This window comes from Solanum verrucosum, unplaced genomic scaffold (genome assembly GCF_900185275.1).
Source record: "Solanum verrucosum unplaced genomic scaffold, falcon-dt-bn FXZP01000117.1, whole genome shotgun sequence".
NCBI classification, from domain to species: Eukaryota; Viridiplantae; Streptophyta; class Magnoliopsida; order Solanales; family Solanaceae; genus Solanum; species Solanum verrucosum.
Genome location: NW_026020014.1, coordinates 788524 through 809399, shown reverse-complemented (window position 1 = coordinate 809399; position 20876 = coordinate 788524). Strand labels below are relative to the sequence as shown.

The following is a 20876-nucleotide window of genomic DNA, read 5'->3' as shown; positions in this document are numbered from 1 at the left end:
AAATTGAGGAAAACAAACGATTCTAGGTGAGTTAGGATAAAAAACGAGAAAAAAAATATGTCAGGAAGTTCTGGGGAGAGGCTGGGGCGGCGCCCCCCAGATGCGCTAGAAGGTCTGGGGCGGCGCGCGAGCAGTGCACCAAAATCCAGTCTCTGAAGTTCAGGGGCTGGCTCCTCGCGCCAGCAGTGCGCCAGGGTCGCTTGCCGCCACCATTTTTCCGTCGTTTGCTCTGTCTAAGTCCTCTAAAAGTGTACCTTCACTCCTAACTACTCTAAACTACATTTAAACATAGAGATATCCTTCATAACATGAATCATAACCCTTGAATTCATAATTCAAATTCAAGGTAGAGTTAAGAGTAAAGTCTTGAGAGTTATTTCGAGTCATTTTGAGAAGTCTTTTACTATCTTTTAAAACTTGTTTTCAGACTTGAGTACTTGAGTTTGAGTTTGAGGATGATGAGAGTTGAGTTCATTTTTTTCAAAATGATATATGAGAGCTAAGTATTCCCAAGAGTAAATGTTTTTACATTTAAGATGAGAGGAAATATCGATTTCCAAATGAGTTCATGAGGAATTTTGAGTACTATCTCTTTTAAGAGAAGTCTTTTGAGTAATAATGTCAAAGTTTAAGGACGAGGAAATGTTTTTAAACATATGAGCTGAGTTATATTTTGGGAGTAGTATTGAGCACCGATATGGGGACGAGTTCAGATAACTCAAGGTCCTCATAAACCATATTGCCAACATGGGTAGAAATGGTCATACTTTTTAGATGATTCTTTATTGTTTTTTAAGCATAGCTTAGTGGATCTACTTAGTTGAAAAGTTCTATACCCCGGCAAGGTATATGATAATTCTGGCAGTGTGGGCGAGACGTTGTATCATCACATAGCTCATAGCGATGGTTGTCGGTTAGAGAATATCCCAAATTAAGTTATTTTGTATCTTTACATACAAACTAAGTTATTATTATATTTTAAATACATTGAGTTGTTATCTACTATTTTAAATGCTTTATATAAACTGCATGTTTATTATTGTTTTATATTGTATTGAGTTGAGGTTGAGTTGAGTAAAGTTGAGCTGAGTATGTTTCCTTCTTTCCAAGTTCAAGCTTTTATGTTATATTCAATATTCCCCTTACATGCTCGTACATTCAATGTACTGATGTCATTTGGCCTGCATCATTTCATGATGCGGATACAGGAGATCAAGGTCATCAACATACGTTTTGTTGATACCATAGCATTTCGAGTTAACTTTGGTGAGCCTCCTTACTTTCGGATGGTCCCTCATTTACTTCTATTTATTTCAGTTTTGTTAGGATGATCGGGGGTCTTGTCCCTACATCCCTCATAGTATTAGAGGCTTCATAGATAGATTGACAATAGTAGTTCATGAGTCTTTTTCATTTTTGTTGTTGATGTTTGAGACTCGAGTTGCCTTTTTTTGGCCAGTTGAATGTTCTTATACATTTCTGAGTTTATTATTTTGAGACATTGAGTTTAAAGTTTTACTTTTAAAAGTTCTTTTAAGTTTGAGTAAGTCTTCCGCTGAGTATTAAGCCAGACCAAGAATTCACTTGGGTCCAACAATGGTTCTCGAGTGCCGACCACGTCCAGGGTGTAGGCTCGGGGAGTGACACATATAAATTGTCAAATTACAATTAGTTGTGAATATTCAATAATGAAAAAATAATAATAAATAATAAAACGATTAACTAGCTATATTTTAATATAAGTGGATGACCATCTTTTGTAGATACATGTTTCTCAAATCAAATCTCTGAATTATCTTCCTAATATAAAAAGTTTGACTAAAAAAATCTAGTCAGAATAAAAAAAGTTTGACTCAAAAAATCTAGTCATAACAAGAAAAGTTTGACTCAAAAATTCTGGTCAGAACAAGATCAAAATCATAAACGGCATATATTTCAAGATGATGATATGCAACTTGGTATCTAATACACTCACATTTAGTTACATGCCAAAATAGCTACTGCAGACAACTTAGTATTCTCTAATTCAAACTATTTAAAAATTTATAAAACTAAATTTCCCTTATAAATAAGAGTCAATCCTAGGCAAAAAAGCACACAACAACAGAAACATAATTATTTGATCCCCTCCTAAACAAACTCATTTATCTTTCTCTTTTGTTATGAATAGAAAAAAAGTGAAGTTTGCTTTCGTTGAAAGTAAAACTCACTAGGATGTCTCATACAAGAAAAGATAGAAAGAGCTCTTGAAAAAAGACTTATGAATTGCACATTTTATGGTATTGAAATGACTGTAATCATCTATAGTTCATACCACAATGAACTTGTGGTGTTTTCAAATCATGAAATTACAATTAGTACTTCTATAAAATTTTGGGATCTTCCAATGTTAGTTTTAATAAAAAAATATGATGACGAAAGAAGAGTTTACCACACAAAAGATTGAAACGATGGAGAAATAACTGCGTAAGGTGATGAAGGAAATCACGAGCACATTGCATAAAGTGTTGAAGGGAATATCAAAGAGAATGTCTTTCCCTGCAACACTTCATGCATTATGTTTCTGATTTCCTTTCTTACCTTTCGTAGTTATTCCTTCTTCATTTCAATTCTTTGCTTGGTGATCTCCTCTTTCGTCATATTTTTTTATTGAACTATCATTTGAAAATTTCTAAACTTTGTAAAAATATTGATTGTAGTTGCATGATTTAGTTACATGACAATTTATTGTACTGTAGCTACTTCAACACCGCAAAATGTGTCAAGTTCATAAGCCTTTTTCAAGAATCCTTTTTGTCTTTTTATTGTATGAGACTTATTTGTTAGTTTTACTTACAATAAAAATAAGCTTTACTTTTGTCACCATCCAATTTAAGTATGTGACCAGTGCTAACTGCAAAGAATCTCAAAGCAAGCCTTAACATAAATATACCGAAAATCGAAAAGAATTCTCTCTGTTTTTGGGCCAATTCAATTTTTCCCTGTCTTAGAAATTAATAACACAACTAATAACATCTCTAACCCAGGACACAATATTCATCATCAATTTAATAACCATGCAATAATATCAATTCTTCTCCAAATATGAAAAGAAATTTAAAACTAGTCTCTTGACTACAATATGAAGAAATAATCATGATTCTAATAAAAGGACGGGCAAATGAAGTAACTCTAAGAGTTTTAAAAGAACAAAATAAACCATAGCAATTCGATAAATCACTTGTCATGCGAAGCAATGCGAGGATCACTAATCAATCCGTACTCTCTAATTAATGAAATCATCGCCAAAGCTACCCGAGTTCTCTATAAAAATATTTAGGGAGGAGTGAGACGGTAGCTCATTGAGTAATAACACTTAACTGCAATCATTTTAAATGAAGGACAAGTCAGAAAACATGCTAGTATGATAATCAAAATAATGAAATAAATGCCCTTTCAAAAACGATAACAATATTCAATCTTATTTGTCTCATGTAAGCAAAATTCAATGTGAACATTTAGAAAAAAAACTCAGAGAAACACTTTCATAACAAATCTTATATTTGAGAGGTTTTCAAGTTTGAATCATGTAATTAGTGTGACCTTCAATGAACTCCTCATAAAGGAGTCGAATATTCCTAGCCGTAGATTCCTACTTGAGGGATATCAATAACGGTATGCTAGTATTACCTTCCCACTAGCAAGGGCTATATTAGTAATCTATAACTATAAGGTTCACCGAATCTAACAAACCCTTCGTTAGCTACGGAATCCATCAAGGTCTACTCTCATTTATACTTTTTAATATGAACAATAGGTATATGTAGGAAAGTATTTTCAAAATCAAATAGAGCATTTAAGTATTATCAAATCATATTATATCAAACTTCAAGAAAACACATGCCAAATTATTATTTCTCAAGCAAATATTAAAACTTTTCGACAACGGTAATCATATCTCAAGTACTTATCAATAAACATGTCTTATAAAAGTGAGTTCTTCTCAAATAACTATTTCGATATCATATCAAATAAAAAACTTGTTTTATATGCTTTATAAACCATATTATAGGTGAAAACATTTTATTGTTTCCAATTTTAAAGAAACACGTTTACTGCCCGCGTACTTTATACGGTATATATATATTTAACAGTCTCATAATTTATTTACTCAAAACTTGAAAAACCCTCGCTATACCTTAAACCCTCCGATTACCTTTTCTCCTTAAAAATCCTCTTCTCGTCCGTCACTCTACTGTTATGGGTGGCACTCCGACAATTCAGTATGTCATTCACATTGAGTCTTACGTTAGCTCTTCCAGCTCCGAGGCACAGCAGGTATTCTTTCATACAATTTCAAGAAGTCAAAGAAAAGTTTCATACAATTTCAAGAAGTCAAGAAAGTTTTACAAGTATCTAATTTCACGTCTTGATTTCGTGTTTTCAGGCGGCAAGCGTTGATGCGATTGCTGTTCTTCTGAAGAATGACTTGTTAAGTTTAGAAACTTTGGTGGGTGATCAGTAAAGATATGTTTTTTATGCAATTTGTGTATTTATTTGTTTTTTGAAGCTAAATTTGGGGTGAATACATATAGGTTAGGGAGATGGAGATGTATTTGACCACTACAGATAATATCATTCGTTCAAGAGGTACCCTTTCTTTTTTCTTTCGTCTTTTGGTTATTGGTATTAATTTTGATAATTGAAATATTTGTCGGAAGGAAGACAAGGAAATTCATCCCCAATTCACAGTGCAATTGTTGGTATGGGACTGGGACTGATTCGAGTGATTTAGGATTTTTGTCTGTAGTTCAACTCTCTTCCAATCAATTATTATTATGTTGCATTAGAGTTGGACAGGACTAAGAATGAAGTTGTCCAGGACAAGGTCGAAGTGACCCCGTTTGAGGATTTTAAAAGTAGACTAGTTGTTTATCTTCACATTATTCTGCGCCTTTTTTTATTCCAGTGTTTGGATAGGGATTTTTAAGAGTGCTGTGTCCATATACTATTTTTGATATTTAGAGAAATTTTATTAGAAAGAGCAATTGAGGGAAGATGTACTGCCCTCTCCATAAGAGTATACATAGTCCAGGAAAGTGAGATGCTGAGAAAACCGATAAATCTGTTGGGAACTTATTGTGCATTGTCCTATTGATTTGTTATCTCCTGTTAAAAATCTGAAATCAGTGTTTAGCCAATTGGGGATTTAATTAGACAAACATTATGTGTTGATGTAACAAATTTGCGTTTGGGTAATTATGGAACTGAAGTTTTTGAAAATTTTCCGAGATGCCGATTTGCTATTCTCTTGAACCGTAGTAAATATTCATTATTGGTCTCCAGAAACATTGTGTATGTAACTATGTCATGATTAGTAGTGGCAGTAATGTGAGTAATTTTGCATGTCCATGGAATTTTCTCCATTGTTGTCAGTGGCTTGCTTGAGGTGTGTTTAAACCTTATTACTAAGGTGCAAAACAGGATGACGGGCTTGTCTTGCATAGCGGCATGAAGGTGTTCGTCTATCACCACAGGGTTTGTTTTGAAGAGAAGTACTGAACACCAACTATTTAACTTTGTTATAAATTTTCTCAATTTATTGTCCCCATGATTGTTGTTTCTGTTTATAGTTATTACTCTTGAATTTCATTTGCATTTTTTATTCTTGTCGTTTGTGCCCTTGCAATAAAACCTCTTGCTTATTTGTGCTTTATGTTGAAAGCTACATTAGATCTATACACATTCTTGCTTTTTTCTTCTGATAATTCTATCTTTTTCTCTGTAATTTACATTTTACCCTTCCTTCTATTCCTGTATTTACTCTAAGCTACATAACCTTTGATCTTCCAGGTATCCTCTTACTTGGAGAGCTATTGATGCAATTAATGTCAAAGCCGTTGGGTGATACTGCAATAAGCAGCTTGATAGAATTCTTCACAGAGCGGCTGGTGAGCAACCATTTTAGGATCAGGAGTTTGCCTTACAAAGACAACATGATGAAAACTAGATACGAGCTAGTGTCTTTATCTGCATGTTCTTTAGTTTGTGCCTTGTATCTGTACCGAGTTAGTTCATTGCTGGTGAACTACTGTTCTCAGAATAGGAACTTATGATGAAAAAGTTTCTCTTATTGTGAACTAAAATCTTAAGGCTTAATCTTATGAAATGGGTTTGATTTTAAAAAATCTTAAAGCTCAACTACAAAGCGTACTCTTAAGCTTCTAATAGGAATATGTCGTATTGTTGTACTACTCCAGAAATTTAGAAAAAATTCAACCGCTGTGCACACCATGTATCTTTACCTTTTTGTATATCTGTTTTTTTATATTGGTTATCAACTGAGTTATCTAAATAGATGACATTGTACTTGTACAGGCAGATTGGAAAGCGTTGCATGGTGCCCTTGTCGGTTGTTTGGCTCTACTAAGGAGGAAAACTGGTACTGGTATGATCAATAGGAGTCAAGCAAAGGCTGTTGCAGAGTCTTATCTGAAAACCCTGCAGGTGCAGTCCTTGGGGCAGCAAGACAGGAAGGTATAGTGAATTAGTGATTGTACACAGAGTCACAGATAAATGAACTGTTCTTTCTACGCCTGTTGGAAGTATCTTCAGCTAGGTGAATTTACTATCTAATTTTTGCAGCTTTGCCTTCAAATATTGGAATGCCTATTAGATCGCTATCGGGATGCACTTTTTTCACTGGTAATAGCTTTTAATCCTTTTCAGTTAATTATATTTGATTTTTGTGGTAATTACAGCATGGTTTTGGTACTATCTTACTGATTTTGGGTAAGCAACAAAACAATATAATTTTGAACCATTAGCTCTCGGTGTACCTTTTTTTTTTTGTTTTGTTATTAAAGCAAACGGGTTCATTAATATACTATTCCAAGATGATATCCTCTTTAGTTGTAACTTGTAACAATAATTAAGCCTCCCAAGGAGCTGCACCAAGACAAGTTGGTGTGTTCTCTTTACACCAAAACACACAAAAGAAAGTTATAACATTCCCCCCTTTGCCAAAGCCTTGGTGAATAAAGTTACTTACCCGGTGAAATAGTCAAGGTTGCGGGTAAGTTGGCCATCCGTCATATTTTTATTTTTTTTTGACATTCAATGTCTTACACATCTTTGTTTCTAGCTCTAGCTGCTTGAATTTTCAGTTACCCTTTTAATAACAATTTCTTGAATTCATGATTAAGCTAAGGGTCCTTATAACAGTATAATTTGAAGGGATTGCAGATCTTCTTCACCTGAGAAACATGCAGTCCTGTAGATACGTGGTGCTAATATGCTACCAAACTTTTATAGCTGTCCCTTGACAGCCCATTCTGTTGTCATTTTGAGTATGATATCTAGTTTCTGTTTTACACGCCTATTACTCCCTTCCACCTATGTATTTGTTTGCTTTAGGGTCCTTTGCATGTTTAATTTTAATCTTTGGATTGTGACCACATAGGGTGATGATCTCGTTTATGGAATCTGTGAAGCTATTGATGGTGAAAAGGATCCACAGTGCTTGATGCTCATATTTCATATAGTTGAACTGCTGGCACAATTATTTCCCGAAGCTTCTGGCCCGTTGGAGAATTTTGCAGGGGATTTGTTCGAGATTTTGGAATGTTACTTTCCTATCCATTTCACCCATGTGAGATTATTGAATTATAATGCCCATCTCTCTCTGCATTTTTTAATATAACTGTGGTGTTATTGTTCTCTCTCCCACCAACCTTTTCTGCACTTCACAATTTCATTTGTCTTATTCTGAATATCCAGCCTAAGAGTTATGATGTTGATATGAAGAGGGGGGAACTCTCAAGGGCCCTAATGGTACGCCAATTTTTTAGTAGTGTGACAAAACTCTTATATATGGATGATCCGATTGTCTTTTACATTAGAACTCTTTTTTGGAAAACTTGTTCTAGCATCGTGGACTTATTGTCTCTTGCTTTTGTTACTTTGCTCTTTATTTGCCCAGAGACTTCATTGATGTTAAGTTATGTTGCTTCTTACTAATACGACTGCAATTTGGACCAATTCTTAGTATGTGTGAGGTTCTTGAATTTGAATGAGTAGTATAAGCTTTCCAAATGTTAAACTGAAGGGCCTATTCCCATACATAGGAAATCTTAAACTATGAAATTAATCATGTAGTGCCATAATTTGATCTAGTGTGTTTGTCTAGAAAATGATAAAAATAACATGCTATTCGCGTACACATTTTAATTGTTGTCTTTTCGTTTTTCATATGGCGATTATATTCAATTAGTAATATTAGATACTCCATTGGAACTTTTTCCTTCCAGTTCCTTTACCAGGTTATTGGTTTTTAATTAGATTCTAACATCCTTTTGCTGTTTTCTAGCTGGCATTTGCTTCAACACCACTTTATGAACCCTCAGTCATTCCATTACTTCTTGACAAACTATCTTCTTCTCTGCCGTCAGCAAAGGTTAGTTCCAACTAGTGCAGTTTGTTCTATGTTATTAGTTTTTGGGTTTATAATGTCTTAATTTTTTAATATTTTCATGATTCTTGTGTGACAGGTGGAATCTTTGAAGTACCTTAGCTATTGCACATTGAAATATGGAGGAGATAGAATGGAAAAGTACACAAAATCCCTTTGGTCTGCATTAAAAGATGCACTGTTTACTTGTCCGCAGTCCACTTTGTCAGAGGATTCCGATCCAATAGATGGATTAGGTTTTCATGAGAGTGAAATTATGACACAGGCCCTTGAACTTCTTCAGGTGCTTGTTCGGCAGCATAATGATTCATTCTTGAGTTTGATTCTGGGTGATGGGGACATAAGCACATTTCTGAACTCCTTTTCCCAGTTCGACGATTTTAATAGTCTTTCTACCCAATACAAACAGAGGTTACATGCAGTTGGGCATGTTCTTTCTGTTTGCATTAAAGCTTCTGGATCTTCCTGCAATAAAGTTTTTGAAAGTTTCTTTCCTCGGTTGGTGGATGCCTTAAGGCTCTCAGTTGAAAATTCCCATGGAATTGTTCATTCAGCTTTGGATGCGAACTTTAACTTTGGAGCCTTGTATCTATGTGTTGAACTCCTTGCTGCATGCAGACAGCTGGTAGTCAGCTCTGATGAAGTCGCTTCAGCTCATGATCTAGCGCGTGACTCTTGGTGCCAGATACTTCGTAGTTTCTGCACATCATTATGTAATGTTTTCTTTTGTCTCATTCGAGCAAGTTGTGTTGAAAGCACTTGGAATGCTTATGTTTATGCAGCAGGTAAGTACTTCTCTTTGACAAATGAATTTGTTCTGGAACTGAGCTGTTTTCTTCTTTACTCTAAAGTCATGTGTAAACTGGTGTTCCTTGTCTTGTCAATTTTTCTATAAATCCACTCTTGGTTCTCCCGTTTGCCCTTCCCTCTAAAATGGAGCAAATAGAGTGGAGAAGGGCTATTGATGGCTGGTTACGAGCTATTGATAGTTCAAATAGATAAACACTTGTTGAGGGCTTTCTTCTGATGGTAAGAACGCAACCGAGTGATATGTGGATTAGGCACATGGTTCAAACCTGTTGCAGACAAATGCCTAGTATTAGAGTGGAGAAGGGCAGAGAGGCGGACCCATAATCTGTCGAGTTCCGAACTGTGCTTCACTAGCGCTTGGGGATTTCTTGGTTTATAAAGAAATATAGATGCATACAAACTTTGTATTGTTGGCATTAATTGAAATATGTAAACAGAGTGGGCACTCCTCCTGATAGAAACCCAATGTTCCTTGTATCTGTAACATTAGTGCATCTATTTAATTCTGTCAGCACCAACATATCATTTTACTTATAAATAAGTGGACCTTATCAGATGTGTTTCTCTAGTTGTTGCACATGAATCCCTAAGTAATGTAGGGATTTAACCTGTTAAAAAATGATAATGTTGTAGGGAAAGAGACGATAGTCACCTGGACACAAGTTAAAATTCTCTTTATTCATTGTTGCAATATCAAAATAGATCATTAGGTAGTGATGCAATCTGATGCTTTTAGTTCTTCCGCCTTGTAAGGAGAGCGCAGAACTTATTTTAGGTTTCTGTCCTCTTTTAGGGACATGCCCACACTGTCTTATGATCAATTGAACCTGTTAAGCTCATAGTTAATGTGAGTTGCTTCTATGCTTATTGTGTTCAGCTAAGTGTAAGTTAATTGTTTTTGACTGAATTTGTGCTCAATTTGTAGTTAAAGGTTTGGAGATCTTGGCAACATTTCCTGGAAGCTTTATTTCTGTCTCAAAGCTCATGTATGAGAATATCTTGCTGACTTTGACGTCAATTATTGAATCTGATTTCAACAAGAAGTTTCTATGGAAGGCAGCACTGAAAGCATTAGTGGAGATTAGCTTGTTTGTCAATAAGTATCATGAGGACGAGAAGGCAGCTAGCTTTAACAGTATTGTCAAGCAAAAGATTGTTTCTCTGATTTCTTCTGATGACTTAAACATGCCTCAATCGCTCAAACTGGAGGCCATTTTTGATATCGGATTGACCGGGATGAGTTTCATGCATAGTGTTGTAAGCGAATTGGAGAAGACTATATCAGCCAACTTATCTGAGATTCTTGTACGTGTACTAATTGAAACCTCGAGGCTGTTACTAACTTAGCACATGCATCGTCTGTTTAATTTTGGGGCACTGTAAACCCTCCTGTTACAGGAAATGTCATGTGCTTCCTTTTGTCATTCTTAGGTCAAGTTCGCTAGTGTGCTTCCAGTCATGTGCGTCCTACTTCAATACTTTGGCTTGTTTAGTATAGATCTAGGTGTATGTTTCCATGAAATCCTGCTGCAACTGACTAAACTAGTGATAAAACACTTTCCTCTCTTTCTGGCATGTACATGTAGGTGTATGCTCCCGTGAATTCCTGCTGCAAATGACTAAATTAGAAATGGAAAACTCACTATTGAGCTATCCCCCTTTCAACTCTCTGTTTCCTTTTACTAACATCTTGACCTTATATTAACAGAACAGGTTCCTCTTGTTGCAGGTCCATGGAGATCGGCGGTTAGCTGGATTGACACCTGGGCTTTTGGAATGTTATTCCAATAAGGTACTTCCATGGTACGACCTCAGTCACTACAATCTCGCTTTTATTAGCTTTCCATTCTATTCCATTTTTGTTCAAGCTATTTCTCCTTATTGCATTCTCAATTATGATGCATCCTCAACCTCATCTGGCTGGCCAATGCTCTCTGTTGATTTTTCTTATATGCGATATTTGATGCAACCCAGTTTCACATTGGTTCACTAGCTTGTTTTTCCACTTATTCCCCCAGAAACAATTTTTTTTAAAAAAAATGGGTTAAGAACGAAGAACAAAGGGAAGTGTGAAAAGTACACAGTATTTAGTTGTTCTTTTCTTGCCTTTATTTCTGTAGTCACAGTTTCCTGTACCCCGGAAATGCTTGAGCAAGTCTCACACCTTAACAAAAGTATCTGCTATTTGATCCATTTGGCAGGTGGAGTCAGCCTACATGTAAGTAAGTCGACAAATAATCGGAATTTTTGTCTAGCAGTTGAACTTAGTATTTCTGGGTTTTGCAATGTTCTTGAGCAAAGGTCTGACCTGTATTTTTTGGTTGCCTCTCAGGTTCCATGGCAATGGAGGTGCAGATGAAGTCTCTTTGAGTTTTGCGATTAATATTTTCACTAAAATGGAAAATAACTCATCTTTGAGTCTAGAAGCAAAGGGAAAGGTAAGCATAACATATTTTCGTCCTGTTCTCTTCAGGTGTTTTGTTCTATGTCAAGAAATATTTGGCTGTCATCTGATTTCCCCATAAGCTCGATGAGAAATGTGCTTTAAAACATACTATAATTTACCTTAGGAACTTCTGGGTGCAACAATGGCTGCAATGAAGCAAGCTATGACAGGCTGTTCAGTGGAAAGTCAGGAAAAGGTTCTTCAGAAAGCTATTGATGTGATGGAAACAAGCTCTTTTTTCTTGTCAAATGATCTGATTCTAGGAACCGATCTCTTTAACAAGAAAACTCAACTTGGTCAGACTTCTGAGGGTTTGTCATGTCGAGACGAATGGATTACTTCACTCTTCGCGTCAGTTGTAATTGCATTGCGTCCTCAAACTCAGATACCAAATATAAGACTCTTATTACAGTTGTTGGCGATGACTCTCCTTGAAGGCCATATCCCCTCAGCTCAGGCCCTGGGTTCTTTGGTTAACAAACTTCCTCTGAATATATCAGAAGACTGCAGTCTCGAAGAACTTATTGATACGCTATTCAAGAATGTAATGTGGCGCAACATTAGTATTGGGAAAGAGGGCAATGATGGTGGTGCAGTTGCTATGAGTAACCCGAGACTAAATAGTCTAAATAGTCATGCTGTTATTGGATTAGCATGGATAGGGAAAGGTCTGCTTATGCGGGGTCATGAGAAGCTAAAAGATGTGACTATGACTTTCTTGAGTTGCTTAGTTTCAAATGAAGATCAGGGAAATTTGCTACCTTTCAATGATCAAATGAAAGATCCCGCAGAGCACAAAGTGCTTTGTCTCAGAAAATCAGCTGCTGATGCATTTCATATTCTTATGAGTGATTCTGATGCTTGTTTGAACAGAAATTACCATGCAATCATTCGCCCACTCTATAAACAACGATTTTTCAACATAATGATGCCTATGTTCTTATCTGCAATAGTAAAATGTGATTCATCCACTTCAAGGTACGTATCAATATAGTCGAGAAATTTTCTTTTGTAAATATATGGAGCTTCACACTCTCATTTTCCATCTGGTTATGGTAGAAACTATGATCTGCTGGTTCTTGGTTTGATGATGAAACATTCAGAAAGCCTAAGACGTTAAGAATCTTTTGTTGTCTTGGTAAAAAGTTTCTTGATTAATTTCTATTGATTTGTTTAAACAAGTTCTTTTTTGATAATCTTAATACGATTCTCCTTAATTGTACCGAAGACCACCTACTATCTTCTACAAAGTAGTGTACTAAGTTAAAAGCCAAGTTCTGCAGCAGGTTGTCAAATGCAGAATGCTCAGCTGAAAAGTAAAAAAGAAGCAGAATGAAAATACCAAGCTTGCTCGTCATGTCCCATTTTGTTTACCTATATACTCTTGTTCTACTCGTATATGGGTTGTTTCGTTTGGATTTTCAAAGTATGCTAAGCCTTGTTGAATGTTGAACATATCCATATCAGTGCATACATGAATTCCCGGAACGTATGTTTCCAAAGTTTAGTTCCTTCCATGAATAAAACAGGATAATTTTTTGTTAGAATTTGCAGTAGCTACATCGTTTCCTGATTAATGATTGAATAAGAGGACTTATGTCTTAAAAGAGCTCACTGTAATGAGTTGAATTGGACTGCTGTAGATCTGATGTAATATTAAGCAGCCTTGCTTGTTTCACATGCTCGTTTTAAAGTTAAATCGTACCGCGATTTCAGGTGTTTTCTCTATCAAGCTTTTGCACACCTGGTATCTGAAACTCCTCTTGTTGCTGTTGTTGGTGATGCCAAAAAGGTGAGTGAGCAACGCAATGACACAACTAGTTATTTCTCATATTGTTGATGGTCTGGCCTGAGGTTGATTGCTTATGATATTTTTTCTTGTATACAGGTCCTTCCTGTACTTATGGATTGCTTTCTTATATTGAGCAAGGATATCTCTCATAAGGAGATAATTTACAGTGTCTTAATAGTTCTCTCTGGAATATTAACGGATAAAAATGGTAAAGAGTGTTTACTCATTTCTCTGAGAATTTCTTTTAGTTCTGAAAAGTTCATTGCTGTAGCATGTGCAAACAATGTGCTTATTGACAGCTACAGATTTGCATATTTACTGTATCTTGCATATTTTTATGTGTTCATCTTCAAGGTTGCATTGCGAAGACGTCAGCAATTAGCTTTTGGTAGTTACTTGAATAATCTAGAAGAGCTTCACAGGCTGCCAACTTTGTACTTGCTGAAGATTTTTATCTGTGATGCTAGATGTAAGTGCTAAGTGGCATATCTGAATGCCAGAGGGAGGGTCCCAATAATTTAGACTCTCAAATTGCTCTCGTTTTCTTTAAATGTTTTTGTAGCACTAGTAAATTGGAAGTACGTATGATCACGACAAGCCAGCCTACTGCTTTACTCTTTGAGTATGTTAAGATGATTTGGTTCCCGAAACAAGTTATAAACACGAATTATTATACAAATGATAATAAGGTGATTAATAATCATTGTACATTTTTATTTATTATCAGATGTTATTTTATTCATGTTAAAATTAAGAAATATGGTGCATAATCTTAAATTTATGTTTGGTTTTAAGTAATTGAAAATTAACCTATAACTACTAACTTCTCATTATCTCACATTAAGAACAAAACCAGCCGGACGATTTTCAAACAGAAGCTATTAACCACACATCTATCTGCTACACCAAACAATTTCACTTATAGGAATTTAGCTATTGTAGCAGTAACATAAAGATAAGTAAAAGAAACAAATATGAAGATTAGTACCTCTTGGCATTGAAGTGGTCATAATATATTTGGTCTGGAAGCCTGACAATTAGAATTCACGGATCATTTATTCGTGTCACCTTTCACTAAGGCGATGCCAATCTTTGCTGTATTTCCATGAATGTCTCTGATGGGACATCTTCATGGTAAACTTCGTATGGCTAGACTTAAGCAAACCTTAGTATAGTTTGTGCTTTTCTTATTTCAGTGTGTTAGCAAACATTTATAGGTTGTTATTTGTACAAAAGAGAACGATTCTTATAAGCATTTATTATGCAAGGTGTATAACTATGTTGTAGTTCTTTGATGTATACAATATTTTTTAGTAAAAAGACATTTCTAAAGAATAAGAATCAATTCACTGCAGGAATGAATAGAAGTATTAGACTTCCCTTCTCAATTTAAAATACAAATTTCAATATATTTTTCTTATATTAAGTGAAGACGAATATATATATTTGCTTTTATTTTGAAGTTTGTGTTGTCTTTTTGTGTTACTTTGAATGTCTCATCTTCATTTGATATGCTACATTAGTTGTATTTTATATAGCATTAATTATAGTTTGGAAATTTGAAATTATGAATTGTAAGATTTACGCTCAAAATAATCAATTCATCTAAGAATACTAAACATAGTCTTTTACGCACTATCACATTTTTATGCAAATAAATTGTTATGGAAATCCACACAACATATAAATTTGAGGTAGTAAATGTATTTAATCTTTTATCTTAAAAGATGAAATAGAATTTATTGGACTAAAATTTTTACCTAAGCAAATTGTGAACTGAAAATCAAAATAAGGATGATCACTCATCTCGCTTGAGTGACTATTATCTTTTATCAATGTGTGACTATGTATGTGCAGTTATGCAAGCATGAGGTTAGATATAAAAGAGGGTGAAAATAGGTCCTTGGAAGCATGTATGGAAAAGTATGGCTCCTACTAAGGTCAAGTGCTTTGCTTGGTTAATAATCAGGAAAGCTTGCCTCACTCATGAGATCCTGCAGAAAAAGGGATTGCCAATTGTGTCCAGATGCATGTTATGTAGTGACGCTAGAGAGACAAATAATCATCTGTTCCTCCATTGTAAAGTCACATCTCAGCTTTGGACTATGTTCCTCAGTTTAACAAAACAAAATGGTCAATGCCAGAGCACACAACAGACTTGTTAAGTTGCTGGATTAGGAGAGGGGGAAGCAAGACACAGAAGAAGTGGTGGAGAATAATCTCACACTATATCTGGTGGACTATCTGGAGGGAGAGGAATGGAAGAAACTGAAGATAGATTCAACAACATTCAGAAAATCAAAGAGAGCTGCATAGCAACTTTCTACTTTTGGTGTAAAGAACATTGTATAGAAAATGCTGAACAATTAGTAGATCTTTTAGGATTACTGTAATTAGTCTCTTGTTCTAGCTTGTTACTACCTTTTTGGAGGTCTCCAGCATACCTTAATGCTGAGGAATACAACATTACCAGTTTAAAAAAAAAAAGAAAAGGGTGAACCTGTGGGTCCTCTATTCCTGTAGATCTTACCCTAATGTATGTGTAGTATATAAGAAAGGGAGTTCAGAATTCAGGCCCTTTCATGTCAAAACTTGTATGGTGTCACTGGTAAGAGGAAGACATTTGGCCCAGCAATTAAGAGGACGCGACAGGACATTCAATAAAAGCAGTTACCTTTCCCGGAATTCATTCCAACCATTAAGCAACCACAACATAGAATACAACAGTATTAAGCAAGCTTTATATTAAATTTCAATAATGCCCCTGGATGGTGAGCATGTTGATGAAAAGTTGTGTGCTATTTGCTCTTATAAGTAGTAACTTACCAGGGAAAGTCATATTAGTTTCATTACAGAGTCTGGAGGACCTGTAGTCTAAAGCTTCCCGAAGTGCGAGAAAAAATATCTTTATTAAATCTTGTAAAAGGAGAGATGGAAGATTGTCCCTGCCTGCATCTGGTGGACAATATGGAGTGAGAGAAATCAGAGATGTTTTGAGAACAAGAGCATCCCTTTCCAAAGCATTAAAATGAATTGTTTAGTGACCTTTTACTTTTGGTGTATCCATTCTATTCCCAAGGATCCGGGGGACATCACCCTATTCTTAGATAGTTTATGAGGGAGATAGGTGCTTAGTTTCTTTTTGGTAAACCCTCTATACTTTTGATGTAATTACTACAGGAGTTCACTATTGGTGTACTTCTATGTTTATAATACCAGTTAACTTTTTCAAAAAAAAAAGAGAAAAAATCTTGTAAAAAAACATGTAACTTTATCCAACTTAAGGTTAATCAGGTTATTTGGAGAAGTAGGGCTGGGGATGTTGCTCCTCTGCCATTTATGTTGGTCATTTGGAGAAAAAGAAATAGGGAGCTTTTTTTTTTTTATAACCCTGGTGTCCAGGCTAGCTTACCCGCACCTCGACTCCATGAGCACCAAGGCTAGGACAAATGGGAAGAAATCATCTAGTATTTTGTCCGTACTGAGATTTGGACATGTGACCTCATGTTTCTCAACCCACTTCATTGACCACTAGACCACTCCCTTAGATGTAATAGGGAGCTTTTATATGCTTGATAATAACCCTCTTAGACTATCTTAAGTAACGAAATTGGAGAGTTTTTGAAAGTGTATAGTTGAACCTGTACAATTGAGGAATAGTCTTGTATCTCTTTTTTTTTTTGGTGCACTTGTTAGGTTCATTATATATAGAAGATTGGATGTCTTTTGTCAAAAACCATATCTTAATGTATGTTTTCTACTGTTTGGTGTACTACTTCTATACGTGTGGTTTTAAGCATATTAATAAGATTGTTACTTTATACCAAAAGGGTTAATCAGGTTATGGTTTTCATGCTTTAATGTTAAATTTGGCATTTGATGGTTCTGTCATCCATTCTTTTGTTGTTGCAGGACAAGAAGCTATCATAGAAAATGCTCCCATGGTTATCCGCAGACTTATTGAGCTCACTTCCTATCCTTATGTGATGGTAAAAGTTTCTTTTCAGTTAGCATTCTTGGATGCCCCTTCCCTTCCCCACCTCTCAATAAAAGAAAGAACAGGAAAAGAAAGTTGCATAAAATCCATGTGATGAGAAACTAGACATCGACTCATGGGACGTGACTTTTTTTGTTTAGTTAAATAATTATACTGGATATGGGAGGAAAAATAGCTCTCATATACAAGTGTTACACTAATAAGTAGAGAGCGTACAAAGTAATTTGATTCTATAAGAAAAATACTCTCTTTTATTCAAATTGAGACCTCATGTGTGCACCAAACAGAAACTAGGAAAAAGAGGTTATTGCCCACATGTCTAAAACTATTTTTTGTCCCTGCAAAAGATTTTATCGTTTCTTTTCTTTGCACACAACACACGTGATCGCTAAAAGAGCAAACCTCTATCGCCCTTTGACTTGTTCTCCGTAATCTAAAGGTTCAGTGGAAGAATGTTTGCCGATCACATTACATAACATTGCCTGTCTGAACCATCTAAGAAATGTCACGCTGTCTACCTGACAATGTATAGGATATCAATGGTCCACATCTTTGTCCAAATTCTTACACACGAAATACCAAGTGGCATATGTAATTCTCTTTATCTCAAGTTTTCAGCTCTCAAAAGCTCCTTCATTGTCAACCAAGTGAAGAAACCTCCATTCTTAGTGACGTGAGAATAAAACAGATGAATGTTAAAAGCCAATTCGTCACTAATTAAGAGCTTGTTACAGTAAGATTTCATTGAAAATAGCCCACTACTACCCATTTTGCACCTCCAAGGATCTTGGTTGTCATGTGAAGAACATTGTTTATGAAGTACTCAACTGTATTCTGGAATTCCGCTACCTTTCTGTACAAATGGTAACTTGGCCTTTTCGTAACCAATAACCATCGATTTCTGTTACTATTTGTTGTTTCCCGTACTTCGACTATCGTATTGTTTATTTGTAGTATTGCGTTACTATCTGTTGTTTCTGTTGTACTTTCATTATTTCTTTTTTCTGAACTATTTTTCTTGAGCTGAGTTTCTATCAAAAAACAACCTCTCTACCTCTGAAGTAGGGATAAGGTTTGTGTACATTCTGCCCTCTTCAGCCACTTTGTGTGATTGCACTGGGTATGTTGTTGTTAGTACGTTTACTGTAGGTCCTATGCTTTCTAGGAGTTTTAGCCCTATCATAGATTCTTATGCCAATAGAAGGTCTAGAGAATTTTAGTACTTATTTTGGATGGTTTAATGTTGGCTGAATCTAAATGAAGAAACACGGTCAATTAGGATTCATATAGCCGATGCCAACTTGTTTGCGATTGAGGCAGCGTCGTTGTCATCTACATCTGAAAAGAAATTCTGTAGATGTGCAGAAATGTGTATCTCAATCCATACTACTAGTGTCAAGAAAAAACTGCCGTACTTGCCACCAAATTTTTCCCATACTTCCATAAAAAAACGGAGTGATATTTTCTGACCTGCAGCTTTCTTCTGGAATCCTATATTTTCCGTAATTACCTTTTTCCATGGGGCCTGCTTCTTTATACCGAATCTCCATAAAAGTCTTTCACCCCAACTACGGCTAGTGCTTGTAACGACATAAAGCTTGTGGGAATGATCATAAGTGTACTCTCTTGATTGGTTCTTGCTTTCCTCCTTTTTTGACAAATACTTGTATGATCTGGTGAGTCTTGTACCCTTTCCATCCCTAAATTCCATTTTGCTTGGTCTTTGCTTTATGTCTATAGGGACAAGCCGGGATAGGTGGTGGGAACTGGGAAGAGCTCCTTGCAATTAATCACCATTTGCTTAGTAAAATTTAGTGTGGTCTTTCATGAAATCATCTTCAGTCGCGTTTCTTAATTTTGACATTTCTTAAAATTAGCAGGTGATTCGAGAGACTGCAATCCAGTGCCTTGGTGCCATGTCGGAGCTGCCGCATGCGAGGATATATCCCATGAGAACGCAGGTTAGTGTTTTATAGTGTGAAATGCAATCATGATTTGATTGTATGTCATTTTATCAGATTGATCCTGAAACAATAATTGAAGGCCTAACAATGAATGCAATAGCTTGTGCTACCATTCCTCGAATTTTCTACATATGTAAGAAGCTCGACCACATGATTTTAATGGACCGACTTGAGTGAAGATTTACCGTCCCACCCCATCCCCTGCCTCATTGCCATCCCTACTCAAGCTTACATGGCTTAAGTTACTTGTATGTTTTAGTTAGCATCCTTGCCTTCAACGAGTTGCTGCTGTGTTCTGCATCTGCTTGTCCCTTCGTGAACATGTTGAAAGATAGCAGTGGTCCTAGTTCGCATTCCTGAGACCTGAGTTCTTTCATGTCCGTATAAATGTATAATATGCACATACATGATTTTCATGAATTCCTCTGTGGTAAGGTTGTAATAACAAATGGACCTAGAATGAGCAAGTATGGATTTGTTGATCATCTTCAAAAAAAAAATCGAAGTGGCATGTGTATCTTCTAGAAGGATGCCACCGCTTATTTATCAGGAGTACGAAAGATTCCTCTCATCTTTTTCATGAAGCCTGTATTTTCACAATGTGTCTTTTCATATTTAGGTGTTGCAAGCTATAACCAAAGCTCTTGATGATCCAAAGAGGGTTGTTCGTCTAGAGGCAGTCAAATGTCGGCTAGCTTGGTAAGAGATTATAAATCTATCATTTCTTTACATTAATTATGTACACATTAAGAAGTTGAAACCTTAATATTTTTGGGTTTTTTTATGTTAATTCTTAGGGCTTCAATTGCATCAAGGAGTATTCACTTCTAAAAGCACGCATCGCACCTACTTGCAAACCTGGTTGGGTAATATCTTTATCATGTGTGTCATCAATATTTACCTCAACTTACCAATGTAGAGTATTGGCCTATTGGGCACATATTATTGCATAATTATGGCATGTCGGAAAATTCGTTACTTCGGATGGTTATGACTTTTGATCTGCTTCTTCTATACACTTTCTAGCTTTGCAATGTACACATCCTCCAATCAATGATCTGATGTGCGCACTCACCTCTTCACCTCAACAACCCAATTATTGGCTGCGGGTTTCACACAGAGTTTTGCTGACCATGCTTGATTGCTTTTATGTTGACAGGATTGGTGGATAAGCAGGCTTGCTACTGCATTCATATGTTGCATCCTTGCATGGTATACCCCTCTTGCTTTTGCTTGTATAGTAGCTTACTTATAGGTCTGCAATCAGTCCTTGTTTTCTGTTTGTTTATTATTTTTAATTTGGCTAGGGGGTGTCAGACATGGTCTTTCAATTTCAATATGAGGAAGTGGTCTCCAGAGAAGGGGGGGAAGGCCCAGGGTCTTTGGCAGCTGCTCTTCTATCAATGTTCTTGCTAATG

The 20876-nt window shown here is 35.8% G+C and overlaps 1 protein-coding gene across 1 annotated transcript; it reads left to right on the top strand.

The window, feature by feature from the left end:
* The first annotated feature begins 4165 nt into the window (after positions 1–4165).
* LOC125820809 (MMS19 nucleotide excision repair protein homolog) lies at positions 4166–20406 on the top strand. Its single transcript, XM_049500247.1, has 20 exons — positions 4166–4317; positions 4427–4489; positions 4575–4629; positions 5833–5930; positions 6358–6516; positions 6625–6684; positions 7442–7630; positions 7759–7812; positions 8348–8434; positions 8529–9234; positions 10185–10564; positions 10989–11062; positions 11592–11697; positions 11830–12683; positions 13422–13497; positions 13594–13705; positions 17410–17486; positions 19375–19455; positions 20078–20157; positions 20256–20406. Exons 1-20 carry the CDS (start codon positions 4240–4242, stop codon positions 20287–20289), a joined length of 3423 nt encoding a protein of 1140 aa, XP_049356204.1. The 5' UTR covers positions 4166–4239; the 3' UTR covers positions 20290–20406.
* The last annotated feature ends 470 nt before the right edge of the window (positions 20407–20876 follow it).